The 18,965-nt window shown below is 41.7% G+C and overlaps 1 protein-coding gene across 1 annotated transcript in view; it reads right to left on the bottom strand.

The window, feature by feature from the left end:
• Positions 1-18,373, bottom strand: part of TBC1D2B (TBC1 domain family member 2B) — a 40,627-nt gene extending 22,254 nt beyond the window's left edge. The window contains exons 1-4 of the mRNA XM_063449416.1: positions 17,357-18,373; positions 12,162-12,315; positions 9,566-9,731; positions 731-903 (exon numbers count right to left, since the gene is read on the bottom strand). Of these exons, the coding sequence (XP_063305486.1) occupies positions 731-903; positions 9,566-9,731; positions 12,162-12,315; positions 17,357-17,737 (874 nt within the window). The 5' untranslated portion in view covers positions 17,738-18,373. The remainder of the gene's footprint in view (positions 1-730; positions 904-9,565; positions 9,732-12,161; positions 12,316-17,356) is intronic.
• Positions 18,374-18,965: the final 592 nt, after the last annotated feature.

Genomic DNA, 18,965 nt, shown 5'->3' on the forward strand with positions numbered 1-18,965 from the left:
CAATGCAGGGTTAGATCACTGGCTGAGAGCGATCAGCTGACCGGGCTTTGCTCAGGAGAGCTAATGGAAGAACCCGGCTACCTGTCGTCAGTAGTGGAGGCTGGGAACACTTTGCAATCAAATGCCAGTTCAAAAATAATTTGCAAAAAACAAACAAACCAGGAATTGTTGGGAATGCAGTGGAATTACACATTTATAGGGATACTTAAAAACAAACAAACAAAAAAACAACAACTGGTTTTGGATGGAGAAACCCTTGCTGGCATGCTTTACCCCTAAAAAACAAAACAAAAAAAAAAACTATAAAGGCAGAGGGAGGACTTACACTATCATGGAAGCAGGAGCCATACTCTCATGGTTACCCAAGTCCAGCATGCTATGTGTGGACAACGGAAGCTTTTTAAGCCCAGAATTGATATTAGCTAATGACACTGCCAGAGATGGAGCAACACGATATAGTGCTGTATGATCAACATGTCCTTCTGAAACAGACTCCAAGCCCCATGACCACTTTCAATCACTGAAATGGCAGCGGTGCCCGGACTAACCTTCTAAAGCCAAAAACGTTTGAGCTGGAAACATGATTGACTTGAGAAATAGTTTCAGTTCAATTTTCCAAAAGTAAATTCATGAAATAATCTTATTGTATAGTTTTAGTTTAAACACAGAATGTGCCTTTTCATGTCATTTAACACAAACAAAAAGCACTCAAGGAAACTGGCCTCCACACCTGTGGTCCCTTTGCCTCCGTCTCCCTGATGTTTCCGTCTTTCCTCCTGCAGAAGGCATTCCTCCAGGTCCTTGGAGGTGGGGTTTAGCAGCTCCCACTCCTCAGTGGTGTAGAATACACTCTTCCTCTGTTCGTTGCTGCTTTTGCCTGGCCTGAGATTTTGCATTGAAATTCTACAAACAAAAAAAAGTTGTATAGAATTTATTTTATATACACACACACACACACACAAAATATGTTTCTAAATTTGCGAAGGCCAGTTAATGAAAAGTGTTTGTTTTATTTATGAAATGTTTTACCTGGAGGGATACATTAATGAGATATGCATGACTTTGAGACAGTTGTCTCAGTCAAAAGCTTTAGCGAGACAGTTGCCTCACTCTGCCGGTCACCAAAATGTATCGGCTTATTTTTTCTTATGCTTTCCACACCCACTACGTTGGGATACTGATCTAACCAATCAGTTTCCTATTCCTAGGAATGCTGGAAAAGTGCATTGGTTGCTTACGAGCACAGTGGGTATATCTGCTACCGGAGCAGGTGTTCACTACAAATCTCATCACAGCAGCCAATGGTTACTGCAGTCTATAGCAGTCTGAAGTTTAAAAATGTGCCATTTTCAGATTATGTGTGAAATAGATCTCGGTTAATCTCACTATCTGTAGCCAGCAGAAAAGTCTAACAGTTCCTCCAAAAAAGGAAGGAAACCCTTGACTGAGAATCTACACAAGTGTTTTGTTTTCTAAGTCATTCTCAACAAGTTTCAAAACGCTGTTGTGACATTAAAAGATCACAACATCTGCAGTCACAGTTGCATAATGAGAATAAGAGCGGGCCTTCACAGGTTTTCTTTAGAACTTTTCTGGATTTTTTTGGTTCCAGGCTGCAGCCAATTTCAAACTGCCGATAAAAACAAAACAAAAAAAACACAGACACATAGAACAATATGGGAGAAAGAAAGTGATAACCAATAAAGAGGATGGGTGAGGGTAGATGGTTATGCATTCTGTTTCTTCGCTGCTTTAGGCCAATCACAGCTTTGTATTTACTTTGCTGCCATCACATAGGTCAAGAGAAGGAGTAATAGAAAGGGCGTTATAAGCCAAATGGAAAATGATTTAGGTAAACTAGAAAAATGGTCAGAGTTGTGGCAACTGACATTTAATGTGGATAAGTGCAAGATAATGCATCTTGGACGTAAAAACCCAAGGGTAGAGTACAAAATATTTGATAGAGTCCTAACCTCAACATCTGAGGAAAGGGATTTAGGGGTGATTATTTCTGATGACTTAAAGGTAGGCAGACAATGTAATAGAGCAGCAGGAAATGCTAGCAGAATGCTTGGTTGTATAGGGAGAGGTATTAGCAGTAGAAAGAGGGAAGTGCTCATGCCATTGTACAGAACACTGGTGAGACCTCACTTGGAGTACTGTACACAGTACTGGAGACCCTATCTTCAGAAGGATATTGATACCTTAGAGAGAGTTCAAAGAAGGGCTACTAAACTGGTTCATGGATTGCAGGATAAAACTTACCAGGAAAGGTTAAAGGATCTTAACATGTATAGCTTGGAGGAAAGACGAGACAGGGGGGATATGATAGAAACATTTAAATACATAAAGGGAATCAACACAGTAAAGGAGGAGACTATATTTAAAAGAAGAAAAACTACCACAACAAGAGGACATAGTCTTAAATTAGAGGGACAAAGGTTTAAAAATAATATCAGGAAGTATTACTTTACTGAGAGGGTAGTGGATGCATGGAATAGCCTTCCAGCTGAAGTGGTAGAGGTTAACACAGTAAAGGAGTTTAAGCATGCGTGGGATAGGCATAAGGCTATCCTAACTATAAGATAAGGCCAGGGACTAATGAAAGTATTTAGAAAACTGGGCAGACTAGATGGGCCGAATGGTTCTTATCTGCCGTCACATTCTATGTTTCTATGTTTCTATATAAAGGAAGTATAAAGTAGGGTAACAGATAAGGCAATATGACAAGATAGAAAGAGGGGAATAAACGGTGTTCGTGAGAACAGTATGGATCGACAAAAAAGAGTAAGAAATACATAAAAAAATAAAAAGTATGCAAAAAAAATAACAGAGGAAATATTGCAGGAGTTAAGAAACGTGGAAAATTTACAAATGGAAAGTATAAAAAAAAAAGTTGAGAGAGGCTTCTTTTTATTGTATTGTCATAGATAAACGGAAAATAAGCAAATTAATACGATTCTAGGATTCTAAGTCTCACTTTAGTCACCTAGTGATTTAATCTACAGTGGTGACCTTTTGTTCAAACCAGAAATAATCCTGTTACGGACTTCCTGTATTACACTGACCTACAAAGTGTTCTGTTTTCTCAAAATAGGTAAAGATATCTTATCAAACAAACAGTATACATACAAACATAAAATGTATCAGAGTTTAAAAAAAAAAAAAAAAAAAAAAAAAAACACAAGGACTTTGGCTTCCATCAACAATAATCAGGAAAAATATCGAAACCAAAAAAAAACTACATTACTGTTACTATCCCCAGAAGTGGACATATACCAATACACAAAATATCACCCCAGGAGCTAACAGCCCAGGAAGGCACAAAGAACTCCAATGTATTTATTGATAATTCCTACAATGGACCATGTGAGATTTCATGGGTCAACGCTAAAGGAAATACAACAGGTCTGCTGGGCATGGGGAAATACCACTGGTCTCCATGTAGAATCATGTATTTAATCTCATGTTGGTCAAATACCGCATGGATGCTTGAGATAGAAAATTAAATATTGTACGGTGCCTAGGTCAGCATGTATATCCCTAGAGAGCCTCTCCGTGCTCTCATAGGACTCTGTCATAGGTTTGTCTGTTCCTCAAAGAATGGATTGGGAGCAGATACATTCCACCTGAACAATCCATTCTGTGGTAAAACCTCGGTAGAAGCTCATTTTAACAATGAGGGGTTTCTACTACATCTCAGGGTCCCCAGATGACTAGCAATAACCATGGGAAACAATCAATTTTATCCATACGTTGATTTAAAGCAGGGCTTGACCAATTTGCTTTGTTCCTAGGAGCCAGCTAAAAAAACTTAAGAGCCAGTTTTTTCGTTTGTTTTAATTCTTAAAGGGACACTATAGTCACCAGAACCACTACAGCTTAATATATAGTGGTCCTGATGTCTATAGCCTGTCCCTGCAGGCTTTTTTTTTTTTTGTCAATCTTTCTTTTATTTAAGGCATATAAGATGGGGTACAGAAGAAGTAGTATGGGAAATGTACGAGTGAGTTACATCATGGGGTTGATACATCGGTATTGTTAGTACAGTACATTTTCAGGATATTGATGCCTCATTTTTACATTTTTATGTTAAACACAAGCAAAACCACAGTAAATTGAGGTTAACAGGAGTAGCATAGCCTATTGACTGTATTCGTAAGTAAATGTAGGACATGCATAGAATAATCGTAACTTGCAATAGACTGGCTATTGAATCAGGCTAGTGCGTTAGGTCCTATGGGAGTGGAGCGTAGCTGAGGCAGGAAGTCTTCTAAGCATAGCATGCTCTGCTCGTGTCTCCGAGCGGGAAGTGACAATCTTATTACTGAGCAATAAATTAGTCAAGCAAGTGACAACGAATTAAAACAAAAATAATGTGACTATGATAAGACAAGTTGGTAAACAGTAAGTCATACATGCATTGAGAACAGTATTATGTGCCACTGTAGCCCATCATCGGAGCGTGATATATTTATAGCACGTGTGGCAGCCACCCCGTATGAGCTCAGGAGGAACACTTGCATTGATTGAGGGCATCTGTATGGCTTATGACGGACGACTCCTCCCTGGGTAATCACAAAGTCCTGCATGCTGGATCTTTAGTATCAAGCGTCCCTGTTTTCCCACTGGCTGCAAGGTGCTGTCCGACGGTCAGAGGAACGGGCAGGAAGCGAGTATGTTCGTGGTGGTGGGTATTGCTTATGACTGGCAGCGGTGGATCAGTCCTGAACTTGGGTTGAGATGTTCACCCTACCCCAGTAATCGGGAACAGGTGAGTGTATACCTGAGGGGGGGCTGAGTCGGCGTGCTTCGAGGCGGCCCTCCCGCCCCCGGCCATGTGAGGGACCCGCTTGAAATGGCCACAGACTCTGGGGCTCTTGTCTGAGTCCAGGTCTTTCCCGTCTAGGGTGCGCCAGAAGCCCCCGGTGTGCTTACGCCTCTTCAGACGGGGAGTTTTCTGTGGTGGTGGCCAGAGCGAGGGGTGTTTCCCCTTGTTGGCCCTCAGCCCGGATGGGCCCTGCCTGCTGGTGGTCTTGGGTTGTGGGTTTTGAGTGCCCGGAGGGCGTACCTGTGGCAGCTGCCCCTTACCCCCTTGTTGGCTCCCCCGGCTCTGCGTACGTGTGTGTTCAGTTCGGGCTTCAAGCTTTGCCCAGAAGCGGAGGAAGAGCTCGTCGAGCCTTTGTTCTAGGCTGACATGTGGGGTTGAGATGTTTGGTGGTTCAGGCAAGTCTGCGTGTCCGTCCGCCATTTTGTGGGAGCGCATGGCGGTCCCGGCCCGCGCCGTCATCGCCACTCGCTGGAGTTGAGGATAGGTGAGGCAGCCAGTGGGGACCGGGATAACCCCCGCCGGCCCAAAGGGGGGGGGGGGGATGTCTGTGCCCGCAGCAGCCTGTGGCAGTGGGGTAGGGCAGCGGCCGTCCGCCCCGTCCTCCGCTCAGCTAGGCCGCGATCCGCGGGAGGTCGCTGGATCGACCCGAGTTTCACCTTGTCTGTCGTGGGGTCAGGCAGCCCTTTCTCCAGAGTGCCTTTCCCCTGTCAGCAGTTTGCTTGTCGCTTGAATAGCGTTTATTTTCTCAGTTTTAGGCTTCAGGAGTCAGGAGCTCAGGGAACCTGCGACTGATCAGTTCAGCGGCTTGACCCCGCCCCCCTCCCTGCAGGCTTTTCAATGTAAACACTACCTTCTCAGACGGCCACTAGTGGTGATTCCTAGTCCAGTGCAGCACCTACATTCAGCATCTCCACGCTCTGCATGGAGGCGCTGAATGTTCCCCATGGAGATGCATTGATTCAATGTGTCTCTATGAGGTGATGCTGACAGGTGCAGCATTTTGGCGCGCATGCGCAATAGTTTTCCAATGTTTTCCTATAGGAAAGCATTGGATTGCCTGAGATCATCAAGCTTTATTATTATCTCAGCCATGAATGTCGGGCCCACCACGACGAGACCAGCATGGTGTGGGAAAAAGAGTGTGTACACACACTATTCCATGGGATTGGAGGGGGGTCCAATCACCTAAACACACACACACTGACAAACACACACAGGGAGGGAGCAGAGAAAGAAGAATACAGCTACTTTTCCGCCTGGCTCCATTCTTCCCCAGTCAGCTGCCTTCCTGCCTACTCCCCCCCCCCCCCATCCCCTGAGCAGGCCCCCCTGGAGGGAATGTGCTAACAAATACCCAGGCGCCAAGACAAATTTCCTAGTTGCCATCGCGACCTGGGTTTTGTAGAGTTCTGATTTACAGAATCTACATGTGTCATTGCAAAATGAGTCTAAACACACAAGTAAATGTATCATGTAGTGGCTCAAGCAACTAAAGTGCAATACAGGATAGACAACACACATAAAGCACTTCAGCTTGCTGAAATGCTTTGTGTGTCTGAAGTCTGTCAAACTTGTGACAGTTTATGAAAGTACCCATTTTAATAGAAATCTGCATTTTTATAATTGGGCACGAACACCTCCATGGCTGTCAATAAGATAGTCAGAGACGTTTTTTTCCCTTTCTGTTCACTCCAAAGAGGAAAAAGAAGTGTCAGGTTCACTGTGCTAGCATCCTGCAAAAATGCAAGCTGTTTTAGATATACACATATATATATAAAAAGATGCAGAAATTAATTAATGCATTTTTTTATTGGGGTAAATATGCTAAATATTGATTTCTAAAAAAAAAATCCTGATTTTTGCAACAAGTGTTTCTTTAACTGAGAATAAATTGTGAAATTCTGAGTGCGTCACTGTCATGGAGGTCCTTCTCTATTTCTGTTATTGTGAGAATGTTTAAGCTAGGGAATTTGCATGTATTTGCATCTGTTTGTATGTGTCACCACAATTTCAATGACGTGTTGGTGGAGGTTAGTCCTTGTGGCAAATAAAATAGGATCTGTTATTTGGGGGGCTATATATATTTTTTTTTTTTTTATAATTCTTTATTTTTGTAGTGCATAAGCTTATAACAGATGGTCGTGAGGTACCCCAAAGGCATTCCTCCAACGCATTATAAACATTTCAGCATATGGGTACATGGGAAATCTAGCACAATTTTTGTTTAGAGGTATTTCAAGCAATAAACAATAGAGGGTCTAAACAGCTGAATGTGTCTCTTAACTTAAGGTAACATCGCTGGCATTTTTATTCAGCTAATTTTGAGCAACTTCAAGTAACATTCAGTCTGTGTAATACTGGCTTAGTCTAGCTTTTTTACAAATGTGGGTTACGAGTTTAAGATAAGGGTTACAGTAAAGTTAACATTGCAGGTACATTCACGTAGTTAACATGAGACATACATTGCGCTGGCTGACTACATGAGAGAGGTGTATCTAGGTAAACTAGTGCTGCGCCTATGTGACATATTAAGCGATTGGGAGACATTACAGTAGTCTGACTACCCACAGGGCACTTGTCTTGCTTGTATTATAAGACTGCTGAAATAGGACAGAGACAACAATGAAAAAACAAAACAATACAGTGCTGCAGGGAACCACAAATCAGGGGATGCAAAACGAATGTGATTAAGGACCATGTTCAGCTGTGGTGAAAAGAGTCCCTATGGTTGCAAAAATCTTCACCCGATGCCACTCATGTGCTGAAGTAGATAGTCCCTTCTTTGGGTGGCATGTTTAGCTTCTCCCTCACAGCCAGAAAGTGGAGCTCTGTCTCGCCAGGGCACACATATAGCCCAGGTCTGAGGGCTGCTATCCAACGTGTTCTTTTTCCGGTCGGTGCCGCCAGCGGGTTTGCGCGGGAGCTTCCCCGGTCGGTCAGTGTGCTTGTCGGTGGTTGTTCCAATAATTGCCAGAGCTTTTACGGTAATGTCCTTTATGTGTTGCCCGCTTCCTTATTCCCGCGGTCGGCCCCATGTTTGGGTTTTGCCCTGCCCGTCTAATCCGAGGTCGGTAAGTGCTCGTTGCTTTGCGCGTCGGACCAAATGGTGTCTGCATCAGGCTCTGCAGCTCTGTGTCTGCGCACATGGCCTCCGCCATCTTGGATCTAGGCCTGGGGCGTGCGCGATGGTGTCTCCGAGTGCAGCTGCAGGGTGAGGACCGGGATCACCCCCCCGGTCCAGAGGGGGGGGGGAAATCGGGACCGGGTCCGCCGGTGGTATCTGTGCTTGTCGGGCTCCAGTGGGCAGGATAGTGGTGCGGCGGCCGTCCACTCCACTCCACTCACCGCCGGGTAAGGTCTCCCCTGAGGGACTAAAACTGCAGGAGCAAGCCTCTCCTCAGCTCTGGTAGCCCAAGGACATCGGGGGTCGCAGTCGTGGACAATTCACTCCCTCCTGAAGCATGGTTTACAAGCTAAAAAGGTCATATTTAGCAGGAGCTGATCTGTCCTGCGACCGCTCAGCTAGGCGGCCCGGCCCCGCCCCTATTTGGGGGGCTATATGGGCCCGTGTCCTAAAAGTTTAATCACTTGGGCCTGTGAGCCAATAGCATCTTTGTAAAGACAGTGCCGGGGGTGGTCGGATGAAGTGATAACTGCCTATTTAGTGGGTAGAGGACAAGACCTTATCATAACGAAATGTGGTGGTAGTCTCTGCTGCCAGTAGAGAAGAAACAGACTACGTAGCGGGACAAACCTGGGTCCCAAGCTGGGGATTAATCTACCCTGTTCCCGTTACAGAAATCTTGTAATAAGACCTAAATTATGTAAGATAGCCCAGCAAGGTAAATGGCTTAAACGGACAATCAAGCAGATACATATATAAAAAGTTGTTGTTTTTGTTAAAGTGTATCTCGTTAACACAGTAACCAACAAAAGTCAATATCCTACCCACTACAGAACACGTTAGTATAAATCTCAAATGAAGCTGGATTTTCTATGAAGGAGAATGAAAAATAGCCTGGGCACTTATTTTTATTTTTTATTTTTCATGTAAATCTCAAAAACATTCCTATTCACTGCTCAATCTGAATTCTGCAAGTTACATTAACATGTCATCCACTCAGTTTTTCTGCGCAGGTCTGGTACTATTTAACCATCCTCCTTCAGCAGTGCATTCTCAATATATTTTTTTCTGTTGATTTTTGGTGAATGGCCACAGAACCAGCTGTAATCTGTATTCCTTGCCTCTAGAAGCATTAAACCTCATGTCAGACAGGATTATGGAGATAACCATGAAATGCCGGGACCTTTTTTGTTTTTTTACAGATCTTTGGCCTTAAATTTGTCATTTCTTCTTCATTAATTCCCAACAGTTCCTTTTTTTTTTTTTCGGGACAACTCTGTCTTGGGTAAGAACTTAAAGTATGACTTTTTTGGGTATTCATAGTAAATGTAAAATTGTAGGCCCAAATAGCCAAATTGAAAACAAGAAACATTTTTCCAACTTTTTGACCTAAAATTAAAAAAAAAAATTCACTTTAAATTCCTGATAATTCACACTTAAGTGAAGAGCTTCGCTTTAGATGAATGTGTCAATTTTTATTTGGAGATTATATGGTAACCGTTAACATTGTTCCAGAGATAATATACTCTACAGATTACTCAACTGCCCCCATCCTGAGGACTGTACAGCTATTCCTATTAATGAGAGGAAGGACCTGCCCCGTGCCTCACCTGATGTCATTGCTCCACTGCCTGAGCAGGCCTTGCACTGTGGCTGCATCACTGGAGGGATGGTCTGCAGACAGTTGCTCACCGAGTATTCCTGGGCACACTGCTGCAGCAAAATGGATCCGAGCTCTCTCCGCAGCATCGTCCGTGTCAGAGAAACTCATGAGATCTGTGGACAAACCATCAGAAAACAGTTTATATAAGTAAATACTGCTATTTTAAAAAAGGCCCAAACCCTCATCCATCCCAGCAACAGGAAGGCCATTTGATTTTACTCGGCTCTACCCACCCACCCTGGTCATTCTAAATATATAGCATGCACCTCCAGCTGTTTGGAACCACAGCCAATCACCTCCTTATTACTCTCACATGTTATCAGCTGCTGCAGGTATACCATTAACTCTCTCTTGTCTCATCTCCCCACTTTAACCTTTAGATTGTAAGCTCACGGGCAGGGCTCTCTACCTGTTATATCGTTCTGTTCTTATTGTGTTCGTCTTTTTCCCAATTGTACAGCGCTGCGGAATTGGCGCTTTATAAATGCCAATAATAATAATAATAATAAATACAGACACAAGACCAGTGCAGAGACCAGATTTTCCTCTTATAGAGGGATGTTGTATCGTTTTGGAGCCATCAACTATTTAATCATTTATATGGTTGGATAATACTAAATATAATTTAGTCAGCATTCTTTCACAAGGTTTTATAAACAATATATACATGTTGAATGCTTGGGACTATGAGGATTAAAAGGATCAGGGTTGAATAGTCATCCATCCATTCACTAGGTTTTGTATCAATTTAGCATTTTGATTGTCAAATTCAAGGACCCACACAGACTCCCCCACTGTGACTGTCAGCAGGTTGCCAGGTAGCAATCTGGGAGTATATCCCCGCTGTAACACAACATAGTTTCACATTCACATAGTTTCAGATCTTTGTCTTGAGGAAAAAAAAAAAATATATATATATATATATATAATATAAATTTAAAAAAGTTCTTGAGTTCACAGATATATCAAAAAACTGTTACAGTAAATGAAAAACGGAAAGCTAAATGTAGGATTTGTTTTCTTTGATAAGACCAAATTTGTCCCCATTTGCACAGAATTAATTGGCTGAGAGTGTTGGCTGACAGTCTTGGTAAACAAATTCAGTCAAATGATGGGTTGTAGGAAATGTACTAAAGAGGGGACTGTACCTTTCAAAACTTACGTGACTACTTACAATGGGATTATGTCTAAAGACTCCTGACACCATAACCACTACAAAGGGCTTAGACTGTTCCTTTGAAGTGGTTATGGTGCCTAGAGTCTGTATGTGCAGCATTTCATTTTGCAACACACACACACACACACATTAACCCTTTAGCTTCCAGATGTAAAAGGAGTGTCATCAGCCAGCTGGGAAATAGAGTTCCGGGCTGACTAATGTCAATTCTGTGCAACCTTCCCAGCATAGAATGTCCGGCACTGGCTGAGAGCAGTCACCACCAGGGAGTATTGGAACCCAGTTAAACTGCTGTTAATTGGTTTGCCTCATTACTGGAGAACCGGGCCACTGTACTCCCGGTGCCATCGGGCTGTAGTAGTTATGATGCTTGGAGTTAACCTTTAGTCAACAGGATACGTTTTATTCATTTTTGAAATTAACCCATTGCACATAATTACATTTCTAGTTTATATTTGCTGTTATTTGGGATCTTACTAAATGGTTACTTGAGCTTAAGAAAACAATCTGTCTTAAAAAAAAGAATCACTCTGAAATAGGATGAAATGGTTTTATGATTACATATTATGTTTTCTATGTTATGATGACAATCATCGGGAGACTATTTGTAGCATTAAGCGAGATGGCAAAACAAAAATCTAAAATTTCCTTCCTCTTTTCAGATTCATTCTCACACACATACTGCCCTAGTTTACACAAACTTGCAAAATAGGTCAATTCCTCATCGTGGGACTCTGCATGTAAACCGAATACCAGTTCAGCTGTATCACAGTATGTTTACGAAGGTGGTCGTAGCCTGTATCAGAAATCCCGTAATTTCAACCAACGTGCAGGGTTACCTACTAAAATGCCAAGTGTCGAGATTTCAAAGTGAATTTCAAGCTTTTAGCTAAACTGGAAAAACTGTCCGAGTCAGCTTTACTTTTATTTTCTCTTTGGCCAAAAATAAGTCTCTCTGAATTCTTAACATTTCACACATTTGTGAAGAGACCTTAAAAGAGCATCAATAGAAGTCTGTGTCTATTTCTAACTGCAGAACGGGGTAATTGGAATTTACCTGCAGTCAAAAATCTATGATAATAGTCTAGTGATTCATTCACCAAAGCAAGAATTGTATACAATCTCCTCATGAAGTGTCCATACCTCCCGCTTAGGGAATAACTTCCACTGTCAGCTAACTACTACTACACATGCAAATTCTGATCTTCCTACCGTGCTTATTCTGGCAATAACTGAATTTACTCACCACAAACTACACTGGAATGTTAACCATGTGTAACATGACTCGTCAATATTTTCTTGCAGTCTGATTTAATCCAGTGTTACACTATCCAGTAACCGATACGGCGTATTGTATAGGCCTTACCTGTGCTTTCTTTGGCAACCAGACCAGTGGGGACTTCCACAGACGCAGGACCGATTGCACTGTCTCGCTTAGTCACGCCAACGTTGTTACAGAACTCCCAACGTTTCTGCTGTAATTCTTGAAGCCAGTAGGCCATCTTGTGCTTGCTGGGAGCCTATTCACATATAAAAGCAAAAATGAACAGGAGGAGAAGGAGGCTCGGGTGCTGGGTTTTATGGACTACGACAAAAACACATATTATATTTACCAGTAATGATCTAAACGTTAATGCAAGACAATGCTTTGGGTAGATCTAAGACACTCAAAGGGTTAAATGAACTGCTTAATAAAAAACAATGTAGCCAATTTTTTTTGTAGTTTCAAAAATCAAAAGTTATTGCTTTAGACCTATTTTATTGAACAGTTTGGTATTAGATCCCTTTGGAAGGTGCCGTGGACCAATGTCAGAAGCCAGACAAATTTCCATGCCACATACCACATACTACCCTAGACTCCAGAAGAATGGCTACAGAGTGTGTCCATATAAGCAGATAAAGTATGGAGATTAATGTGAAAAGGTAAATGGTGGTAAACGGTACATGTTAGGGTACCATAAAACTGATAAATAGTGTACATTTCAGATTTAAAAAGGAAAACACCTTTTAAGGGAAAGAAGTTCTTAACAATTCTTACAGGTGGCCCAACAATTTCTTGATTGATTACGAACAAGTCCATTGTTTGTACAAAAGTAGTGTTGGAACGGTCTATGTTACTATACTCTCAGTATTGTACGGTATGAAGTAGTATAATCACAACAGCAAGAAACAAGACAGTTAACAAAAAAAGACGAACCATTAAATCCGTTTAAAGTTTGGGTCTTTCTTTTAGAGAAATTGCAAAGAATGCCAAGGTGTCCATTACCAACACCATCAATAGGCACTTGGAAACTGGAGGAAACAAACAAGAACAGGTCTGGCAATGGATTCAGAAGAAACGCTACAGAGAGTGATAGGTGGCTCATTGGATAAACGCTTCAAGGAAAGCTTCACAATGGTCAAATTCAGCCAGTCTCATTTTCAACTGTGCTGAGAAGACTTGAGTTGCAGGTTTGGCAGTAAGAAAGCTCTTGGTAACATGAAAAAATAACTAGTGGACTACCAAAAACTGGAAAAAGGTCTTGTGGTTCAACAAATCAAAAGGTTTTTGTATCGGGTCAAGCAGCCAAAAGTATGGTCCCTCATTGTGTTAGTCAACTGCCAAACTTGGAGGAGAAACAGTGATTTTTTTTTCAAGAACTTTATATCGTACATAGTATTTACTACAATCAATATCATTTTTCCATCGCATTGTCCAATTTTTTTCACAATTATGCAAAAATCCTTCCACAGACCTAACGTTGTGCACTGCCATACTGAAGATGGAAAAAGTATTTTCTAAACTGCTGCCACAACGGTGGGACGACCATACCATGTGCTGTACCATTAGGATGTGCAATACCGGAGACCAAACTTGAACCAAGAGAAATAGCCTCACATCATTTATTTTTTTATTTTTTTCCTTATGCACCAGGTTTTACAGATTACATGATGCAGTCAAAAAGGAATAGAATGTTCTCTTCTGGCATTTAACCAAACCCAGAGTTGGCCTTTGGTCTGCCAGATGAGAACGGATGCTTTATCACACCAAAGAACCAATTTACATGACTCTAGAACCCCAAACCAGACCGTTCTAGGGATGTTTGGCTTTTTATGTTATGATAGTCTTAGAAACATCCATGTGTCTATAAAAACTATTTCAGAAACTTCTTCTTAGAGACAATCTAGAAAGTAAGCTGTGCAACAGAGCACACATTATTTTAGTTTATTTAAACACTAGCTGGTCCTATTCTGTGTGCTTGGGAGACATACTACACTGCATCCATCTGTTACTTCTCCTAGGAATGTTGTTTTACGTGCAGTTAACTGGGGCAGTTTTAACACAGCCTAACGTCTTAGAAAGGTGACGTCTTAGGACGATAACATTAGAAAACTTGCTGAGCTCTCTAGCACAGGTTATTCGGCTACCCACTTTATACCACAGAGTTCACACGGTAAAGCAATTGGTTTTTTACACCTGTTTTAATATCTGTGGCTGAAAAATCCCATGATACGGTTACAGAGCAATAACTGTAACTAAACCGAACTGTAGAACAAACTAGAAATGAAACTCAAAATTAATAAAATAACAGTGAAGATTGTGCTACAGAGGAATGCTATTGTACCATCCTTCCCTTGTGAGATAATGTTATCTTAGATCAATTCATTACAAATACTCATTTATCGGTAATGTTTGTCAGACATGTCCGATTACGTCACAGCATCTCAGATCATTACTGGAACATCAAATATGTGATTGAAGTGGTCATGGTACCCAGAGTCTGTACGCGCAGTGTTTTGCTATGAAACGCTGCCTAAAAGGAGATTCCTCTGCTACCGGAGGTGTAACTCCACCTATGGACGCATCATTGGAGCGTAAATAGCAAGCCCAGAACAAGTCCATGTACACACTCTGTACACACAGCCAATGATGGCATGCCCATGTCCTCCCCTCTCTGACATACGCCCCCTTCCAGCAAAGGAGAATGATGTTTACAGAGGAGGATCGGACTGTAGGGAGAAGTTGATCTCTGCTTTGGAACAGCTATAAGTTTTTTTCCCTCTTTCTTTTTCCATTTTTCTGGTGGGAAGGGAGGGCAGGGAGGTGAGGGGGCAGGTATTGATAGGGTTACTTGGTAGGCTACACTGTTTATTTTGGTTCAAGTGACCCTTTCATTTTCAGGACTCACATAACCTTTCATAACCTTTGTCAGTGAATTTAACTGCAGATCCTGGCAGTTTAGGAATTTTATACTTTTTAACTACATAATTTTCAGAAAATATTAGGGAAAGTCCAGAATGTTGTAATCTTAAACAGAGAGCAATACATACCTACACCCAGAAGTTAATTTGCCTTGCTATTTATCACTGGACAAATATCTGCTCTTGATAACAGACTAGAGCCATCTCCTACATCTCCTCATTTATTTATTAACAGGTTTTCACTGACACACAGTAGCAGTGGATGTCAAGGGGACATCAATGACCTAAACACATGGTTTATTCATTAAGCAGAAATATTTGGTGGATAGAAAAAAAAATAACAAAAAACAGAAAATTCAGACTAGGATAGCCAAGATGCAACAATAGCACAACTGGGGAATTTTTCAAGATCAGCTCTTTTGGCCTTCATTTTGCATTTTATAATTTTTACGTGGCTTTGTCAATTTTGAGCTCTTTAGAAAAAAAGAAACTTCATGAAATGCTATTTTTGACTGTGATGTGGGATTATTGAAAATCTTTATTGTACTTGCATTGAATTATTGTACTAACTCCATTTTAACCTTATATTGTGACAATCCTCCATTTTGTCCTCCTAACCTGACTTCTTCAAATCCTCCATTTTGTCCTCATGACTTAACTTGTTCATTTTAAAACTACATTACGTGACTGAACTTCTCAACCCAATTAATACAGTAGACAAAGACTGTGTTTTCCTACAAGGACAAATGCCAGGAGGTGCTGGGTACTCCTTAAGACTTGCTGGCTACTCCTTAGAACTTGTAAGATAGTATAGTTTGAAGGCCACAGAACACAGTAGTAATGAAATGTTCTATTCATAAGAGACCTTGCACCTGGACATGAAGCCTGATATTATTGACCGTGTAAAATGACGCTTAGGACCCCCTTATCCCCACCCGTGTCCAGAATAATCCCACCTCTGATGGGTGGGCACGGGACTAACCTCTTTATTTTTGAACCAATAGGTAAGACACTAACACCGACATTTAACAATTAATCCAATTGATGATGTTTATTTGCTGATATTCTAATAATCAATGATGACGCAAAATGCCTCTTAAAAGGGCCTGCGCGCCCGCTTTTTCTTCACTTGCCAATAAACTTTCTCGAAGTTATTTTAACCTGAACCTTGTGTGTCAGACTTAATTACTTCAGCGTATATACGCAATTTAATTTTATTGATTTGGACAGGAACAGATAGACATTTGAACATTTTGGTTTACTTTTAAAAAAGTACCATAACAACTGTGTTGGAATTTCTTTGAAATGAGACAAGGTGCGTCTCCACCATTCCATGTTTCCCCATCAGTCATGACAGCTGAAGAGATGTGATCATCTTGACCGATGAGCTACAGATGTCTATAGCACCTTTTAATGCATGTGCAAGATTATCTATGGAAGATATTGTGGCTTTGCAGGATCATCCATAGAACCCACTTTGGACTCTTGTGCATGCACTAGTAAGGTCGACTCCTGGCAGATGAAGTCACCAGGAGCCAAAGACGTATGGCCGCCCCTAAGAAGACCAGCTAAACCGCTCTCCCATTGGGACTGCACAAGGGGCAGTGTCGCTCTAATTCACTACAATTTGCTGTTTAGTATGTACACCCCTGAGTATATACATATTGCAACATACAGGATGTGTGGCTGTTCAGTCATGTAACTTTCCATACTTTAAACCTTTATTGTAAGAATACCTGCAGAAGTTTCTTTAACCCCTTAAGGACACATGACATGTGTGACATGTCATGATTCCCTTTTATTCCAGAAGTTTGGTCCTTAAGGGGTTAATAGTCTTATCCCAGTCCTCCCCCCAATTTTCTTTTTCGGTCTCCTCCGTCCAATAACTAAAGTAATATCCAGCTATACAACCATCTTGGACTCAATGGCAAAAGGCAACCTAAAATTTCACCTTTTGCTTATTGCTTTGGGACTAGTGAGTTACATGTGAATCTGTTTAAAAAATAAATTCAAGAATCAAAATAATGACCGGGGATAGATTGTAGATGCACACTGAAACACAGACCATCAAGCCCAGTGCTTTGCGTGGTTAGTGCCACCAAAGAAAATGAACATAAACACCATCTGAAATAAAGTGCCCATTGGGCCAATGCAGTGAAATAAAGTTATGAATATTTACGGGACAAAAATATGAAAGTTTTTAGAGGTTTACTGACTCAAGCACTGCTAAACACATGGACATGCACCGGTCAATGCTTATAAATTACATATTTTCTAGAAATATGCACATTAAAAAAATAATATACAATATTCATACATATATGAAATTTACATAATTATCTCTGTCATTATGCGCAGTATATAAACCTGGCTAATTACCCGGAGTATGGAGACCCTTCCAGAGCTGTGGATCTCAAACTGCCCTTCTTCTGCCTCCAGGTCGTAGCTAAAAGAGGCGCCCCCAACATCTATATGCCCCAGTGGCTGGGCATCTTGAGGGCTTTTAAAGTAATAGAGATGGCACCTCCGGGGGTCTAACACAAACCAACGGTTTTTGAAACTCCTCAGGGGTCCTTTCCCAGAAAGCTTGGCTAGGTAGCCACAGAGTCTGGATGGCTGCTCCTTGGTGGTTTCTGCAGGTGAAGTGGTCATGGGTTCTTCAGAAATACTGTCATGGCTGGTTGTCCTTTCTTCCACTCCAGGCATCTCTACAGATCCAGCAGGGCACACTCTCTCTTTTTCAATGCCACATCTCACCATCAACCTCTGAATAACACAGGCTCTTCCCCACAGCAGTCTTCCTTCCAAAACAGGATGCTGTGTAACTTATTGCAAGGTCACTAAACAACCAACTGCATTTAAAGTCCCTTTCTTCTGCTATGTGCTAACTTTGCAAGATCTGGATACTTTGTAACTCTGCAACGTTCCTCAGCATTCCATGCATCTTCTCTCCTCTAACAAAGAGCAGATTGAGCCTGGCTGTCAAACCCAATCCCTGAGCAGTGTCTCAGTGCTAAATAGACAAACTTGTATCAGTCTGCCCAGCACAAACACTCTGTATTCACCCCATTCATGCCTGCCTGTCTGTCTGTCTTCTCACAAAGCTTGCAAGCATTCTCTGCACTAGAGCCTGCACAACCCCAAACCCCTCCTAATATTTTATATCCTGCCTGCTCTCATAAGCACATGTGACCACACTACATTTCCTCTGTATCCACTCCACTCACACTGCAAACACCCACCCTACATTACTCTGACTACGATGGCATGTGTCAGCCCAAATGGGATACATCACCCATGATTCCTGTGATGTCCCTTAGTGACAGGTAATAACACAGCACATGCCCCCCTGCTCACAATCTAAATCTAAATAACATAATTTCCCTACCTACAAAGTCTGCGTCCAGCCTTTTACCCCAGCTTAAACCCATGACTGCAAGCAGCAAGAGAGCATCATGGGACGTGTAGTTTTCAGGCCACTCTGGTGGCTAACTCCTGTACTGCGCTGAAACTACATTTCCCGTGATGCACCGAAATGCTTAACCCATCTATTTGTTAAGAGGCGTGTATTTCCCTTTTTCAAAATAAATATATTAATGCTGTTTCCACCCAAAGTTTACAGAACAGAGAATTGCCACGTACATACTGTGGCAACGTTGGTTCTCTATGTTACATTTAATGTTCAGCTCAAGTTATTTGGAGTTAAAAAAAAAAAATCAATTTCCAGGGGGAAAAAAATGTGCAATCTGCAGACATATTGAGAGAAAGGGTAATAATAAATAAGGTTGGGCAAAGTTGTGACATTGGAGCATTCACCATTGGAAACCAATGGACTCAGCAGGAACAGACCCCTGGTGGTTGTTCCTCCATTACAACTCTGCACCACTTTTCAGAACACAAACATTCGATTTACCAACGTTTCCTGAAACAGGTTCGAAATATGTACCATGTTATTGAGGTGTCTTCCGGGTGTAAAAAATCTCACCTT

The sequence above is a fragment of the Pelobates fuscus genome, chromosome 3, assembly GCF_036172605.1.
Source record: "Pelobates fuscus isolate aPelFus1 chromosome 3, aPelFus1.pri, whole genome shotgun sequence".
Lineage (NCBI taxonomy): Eukaryota > Metazoa > Chordata > Amphibia > Anura > Pelobatidae > Pelobates > Pelobates fuscus.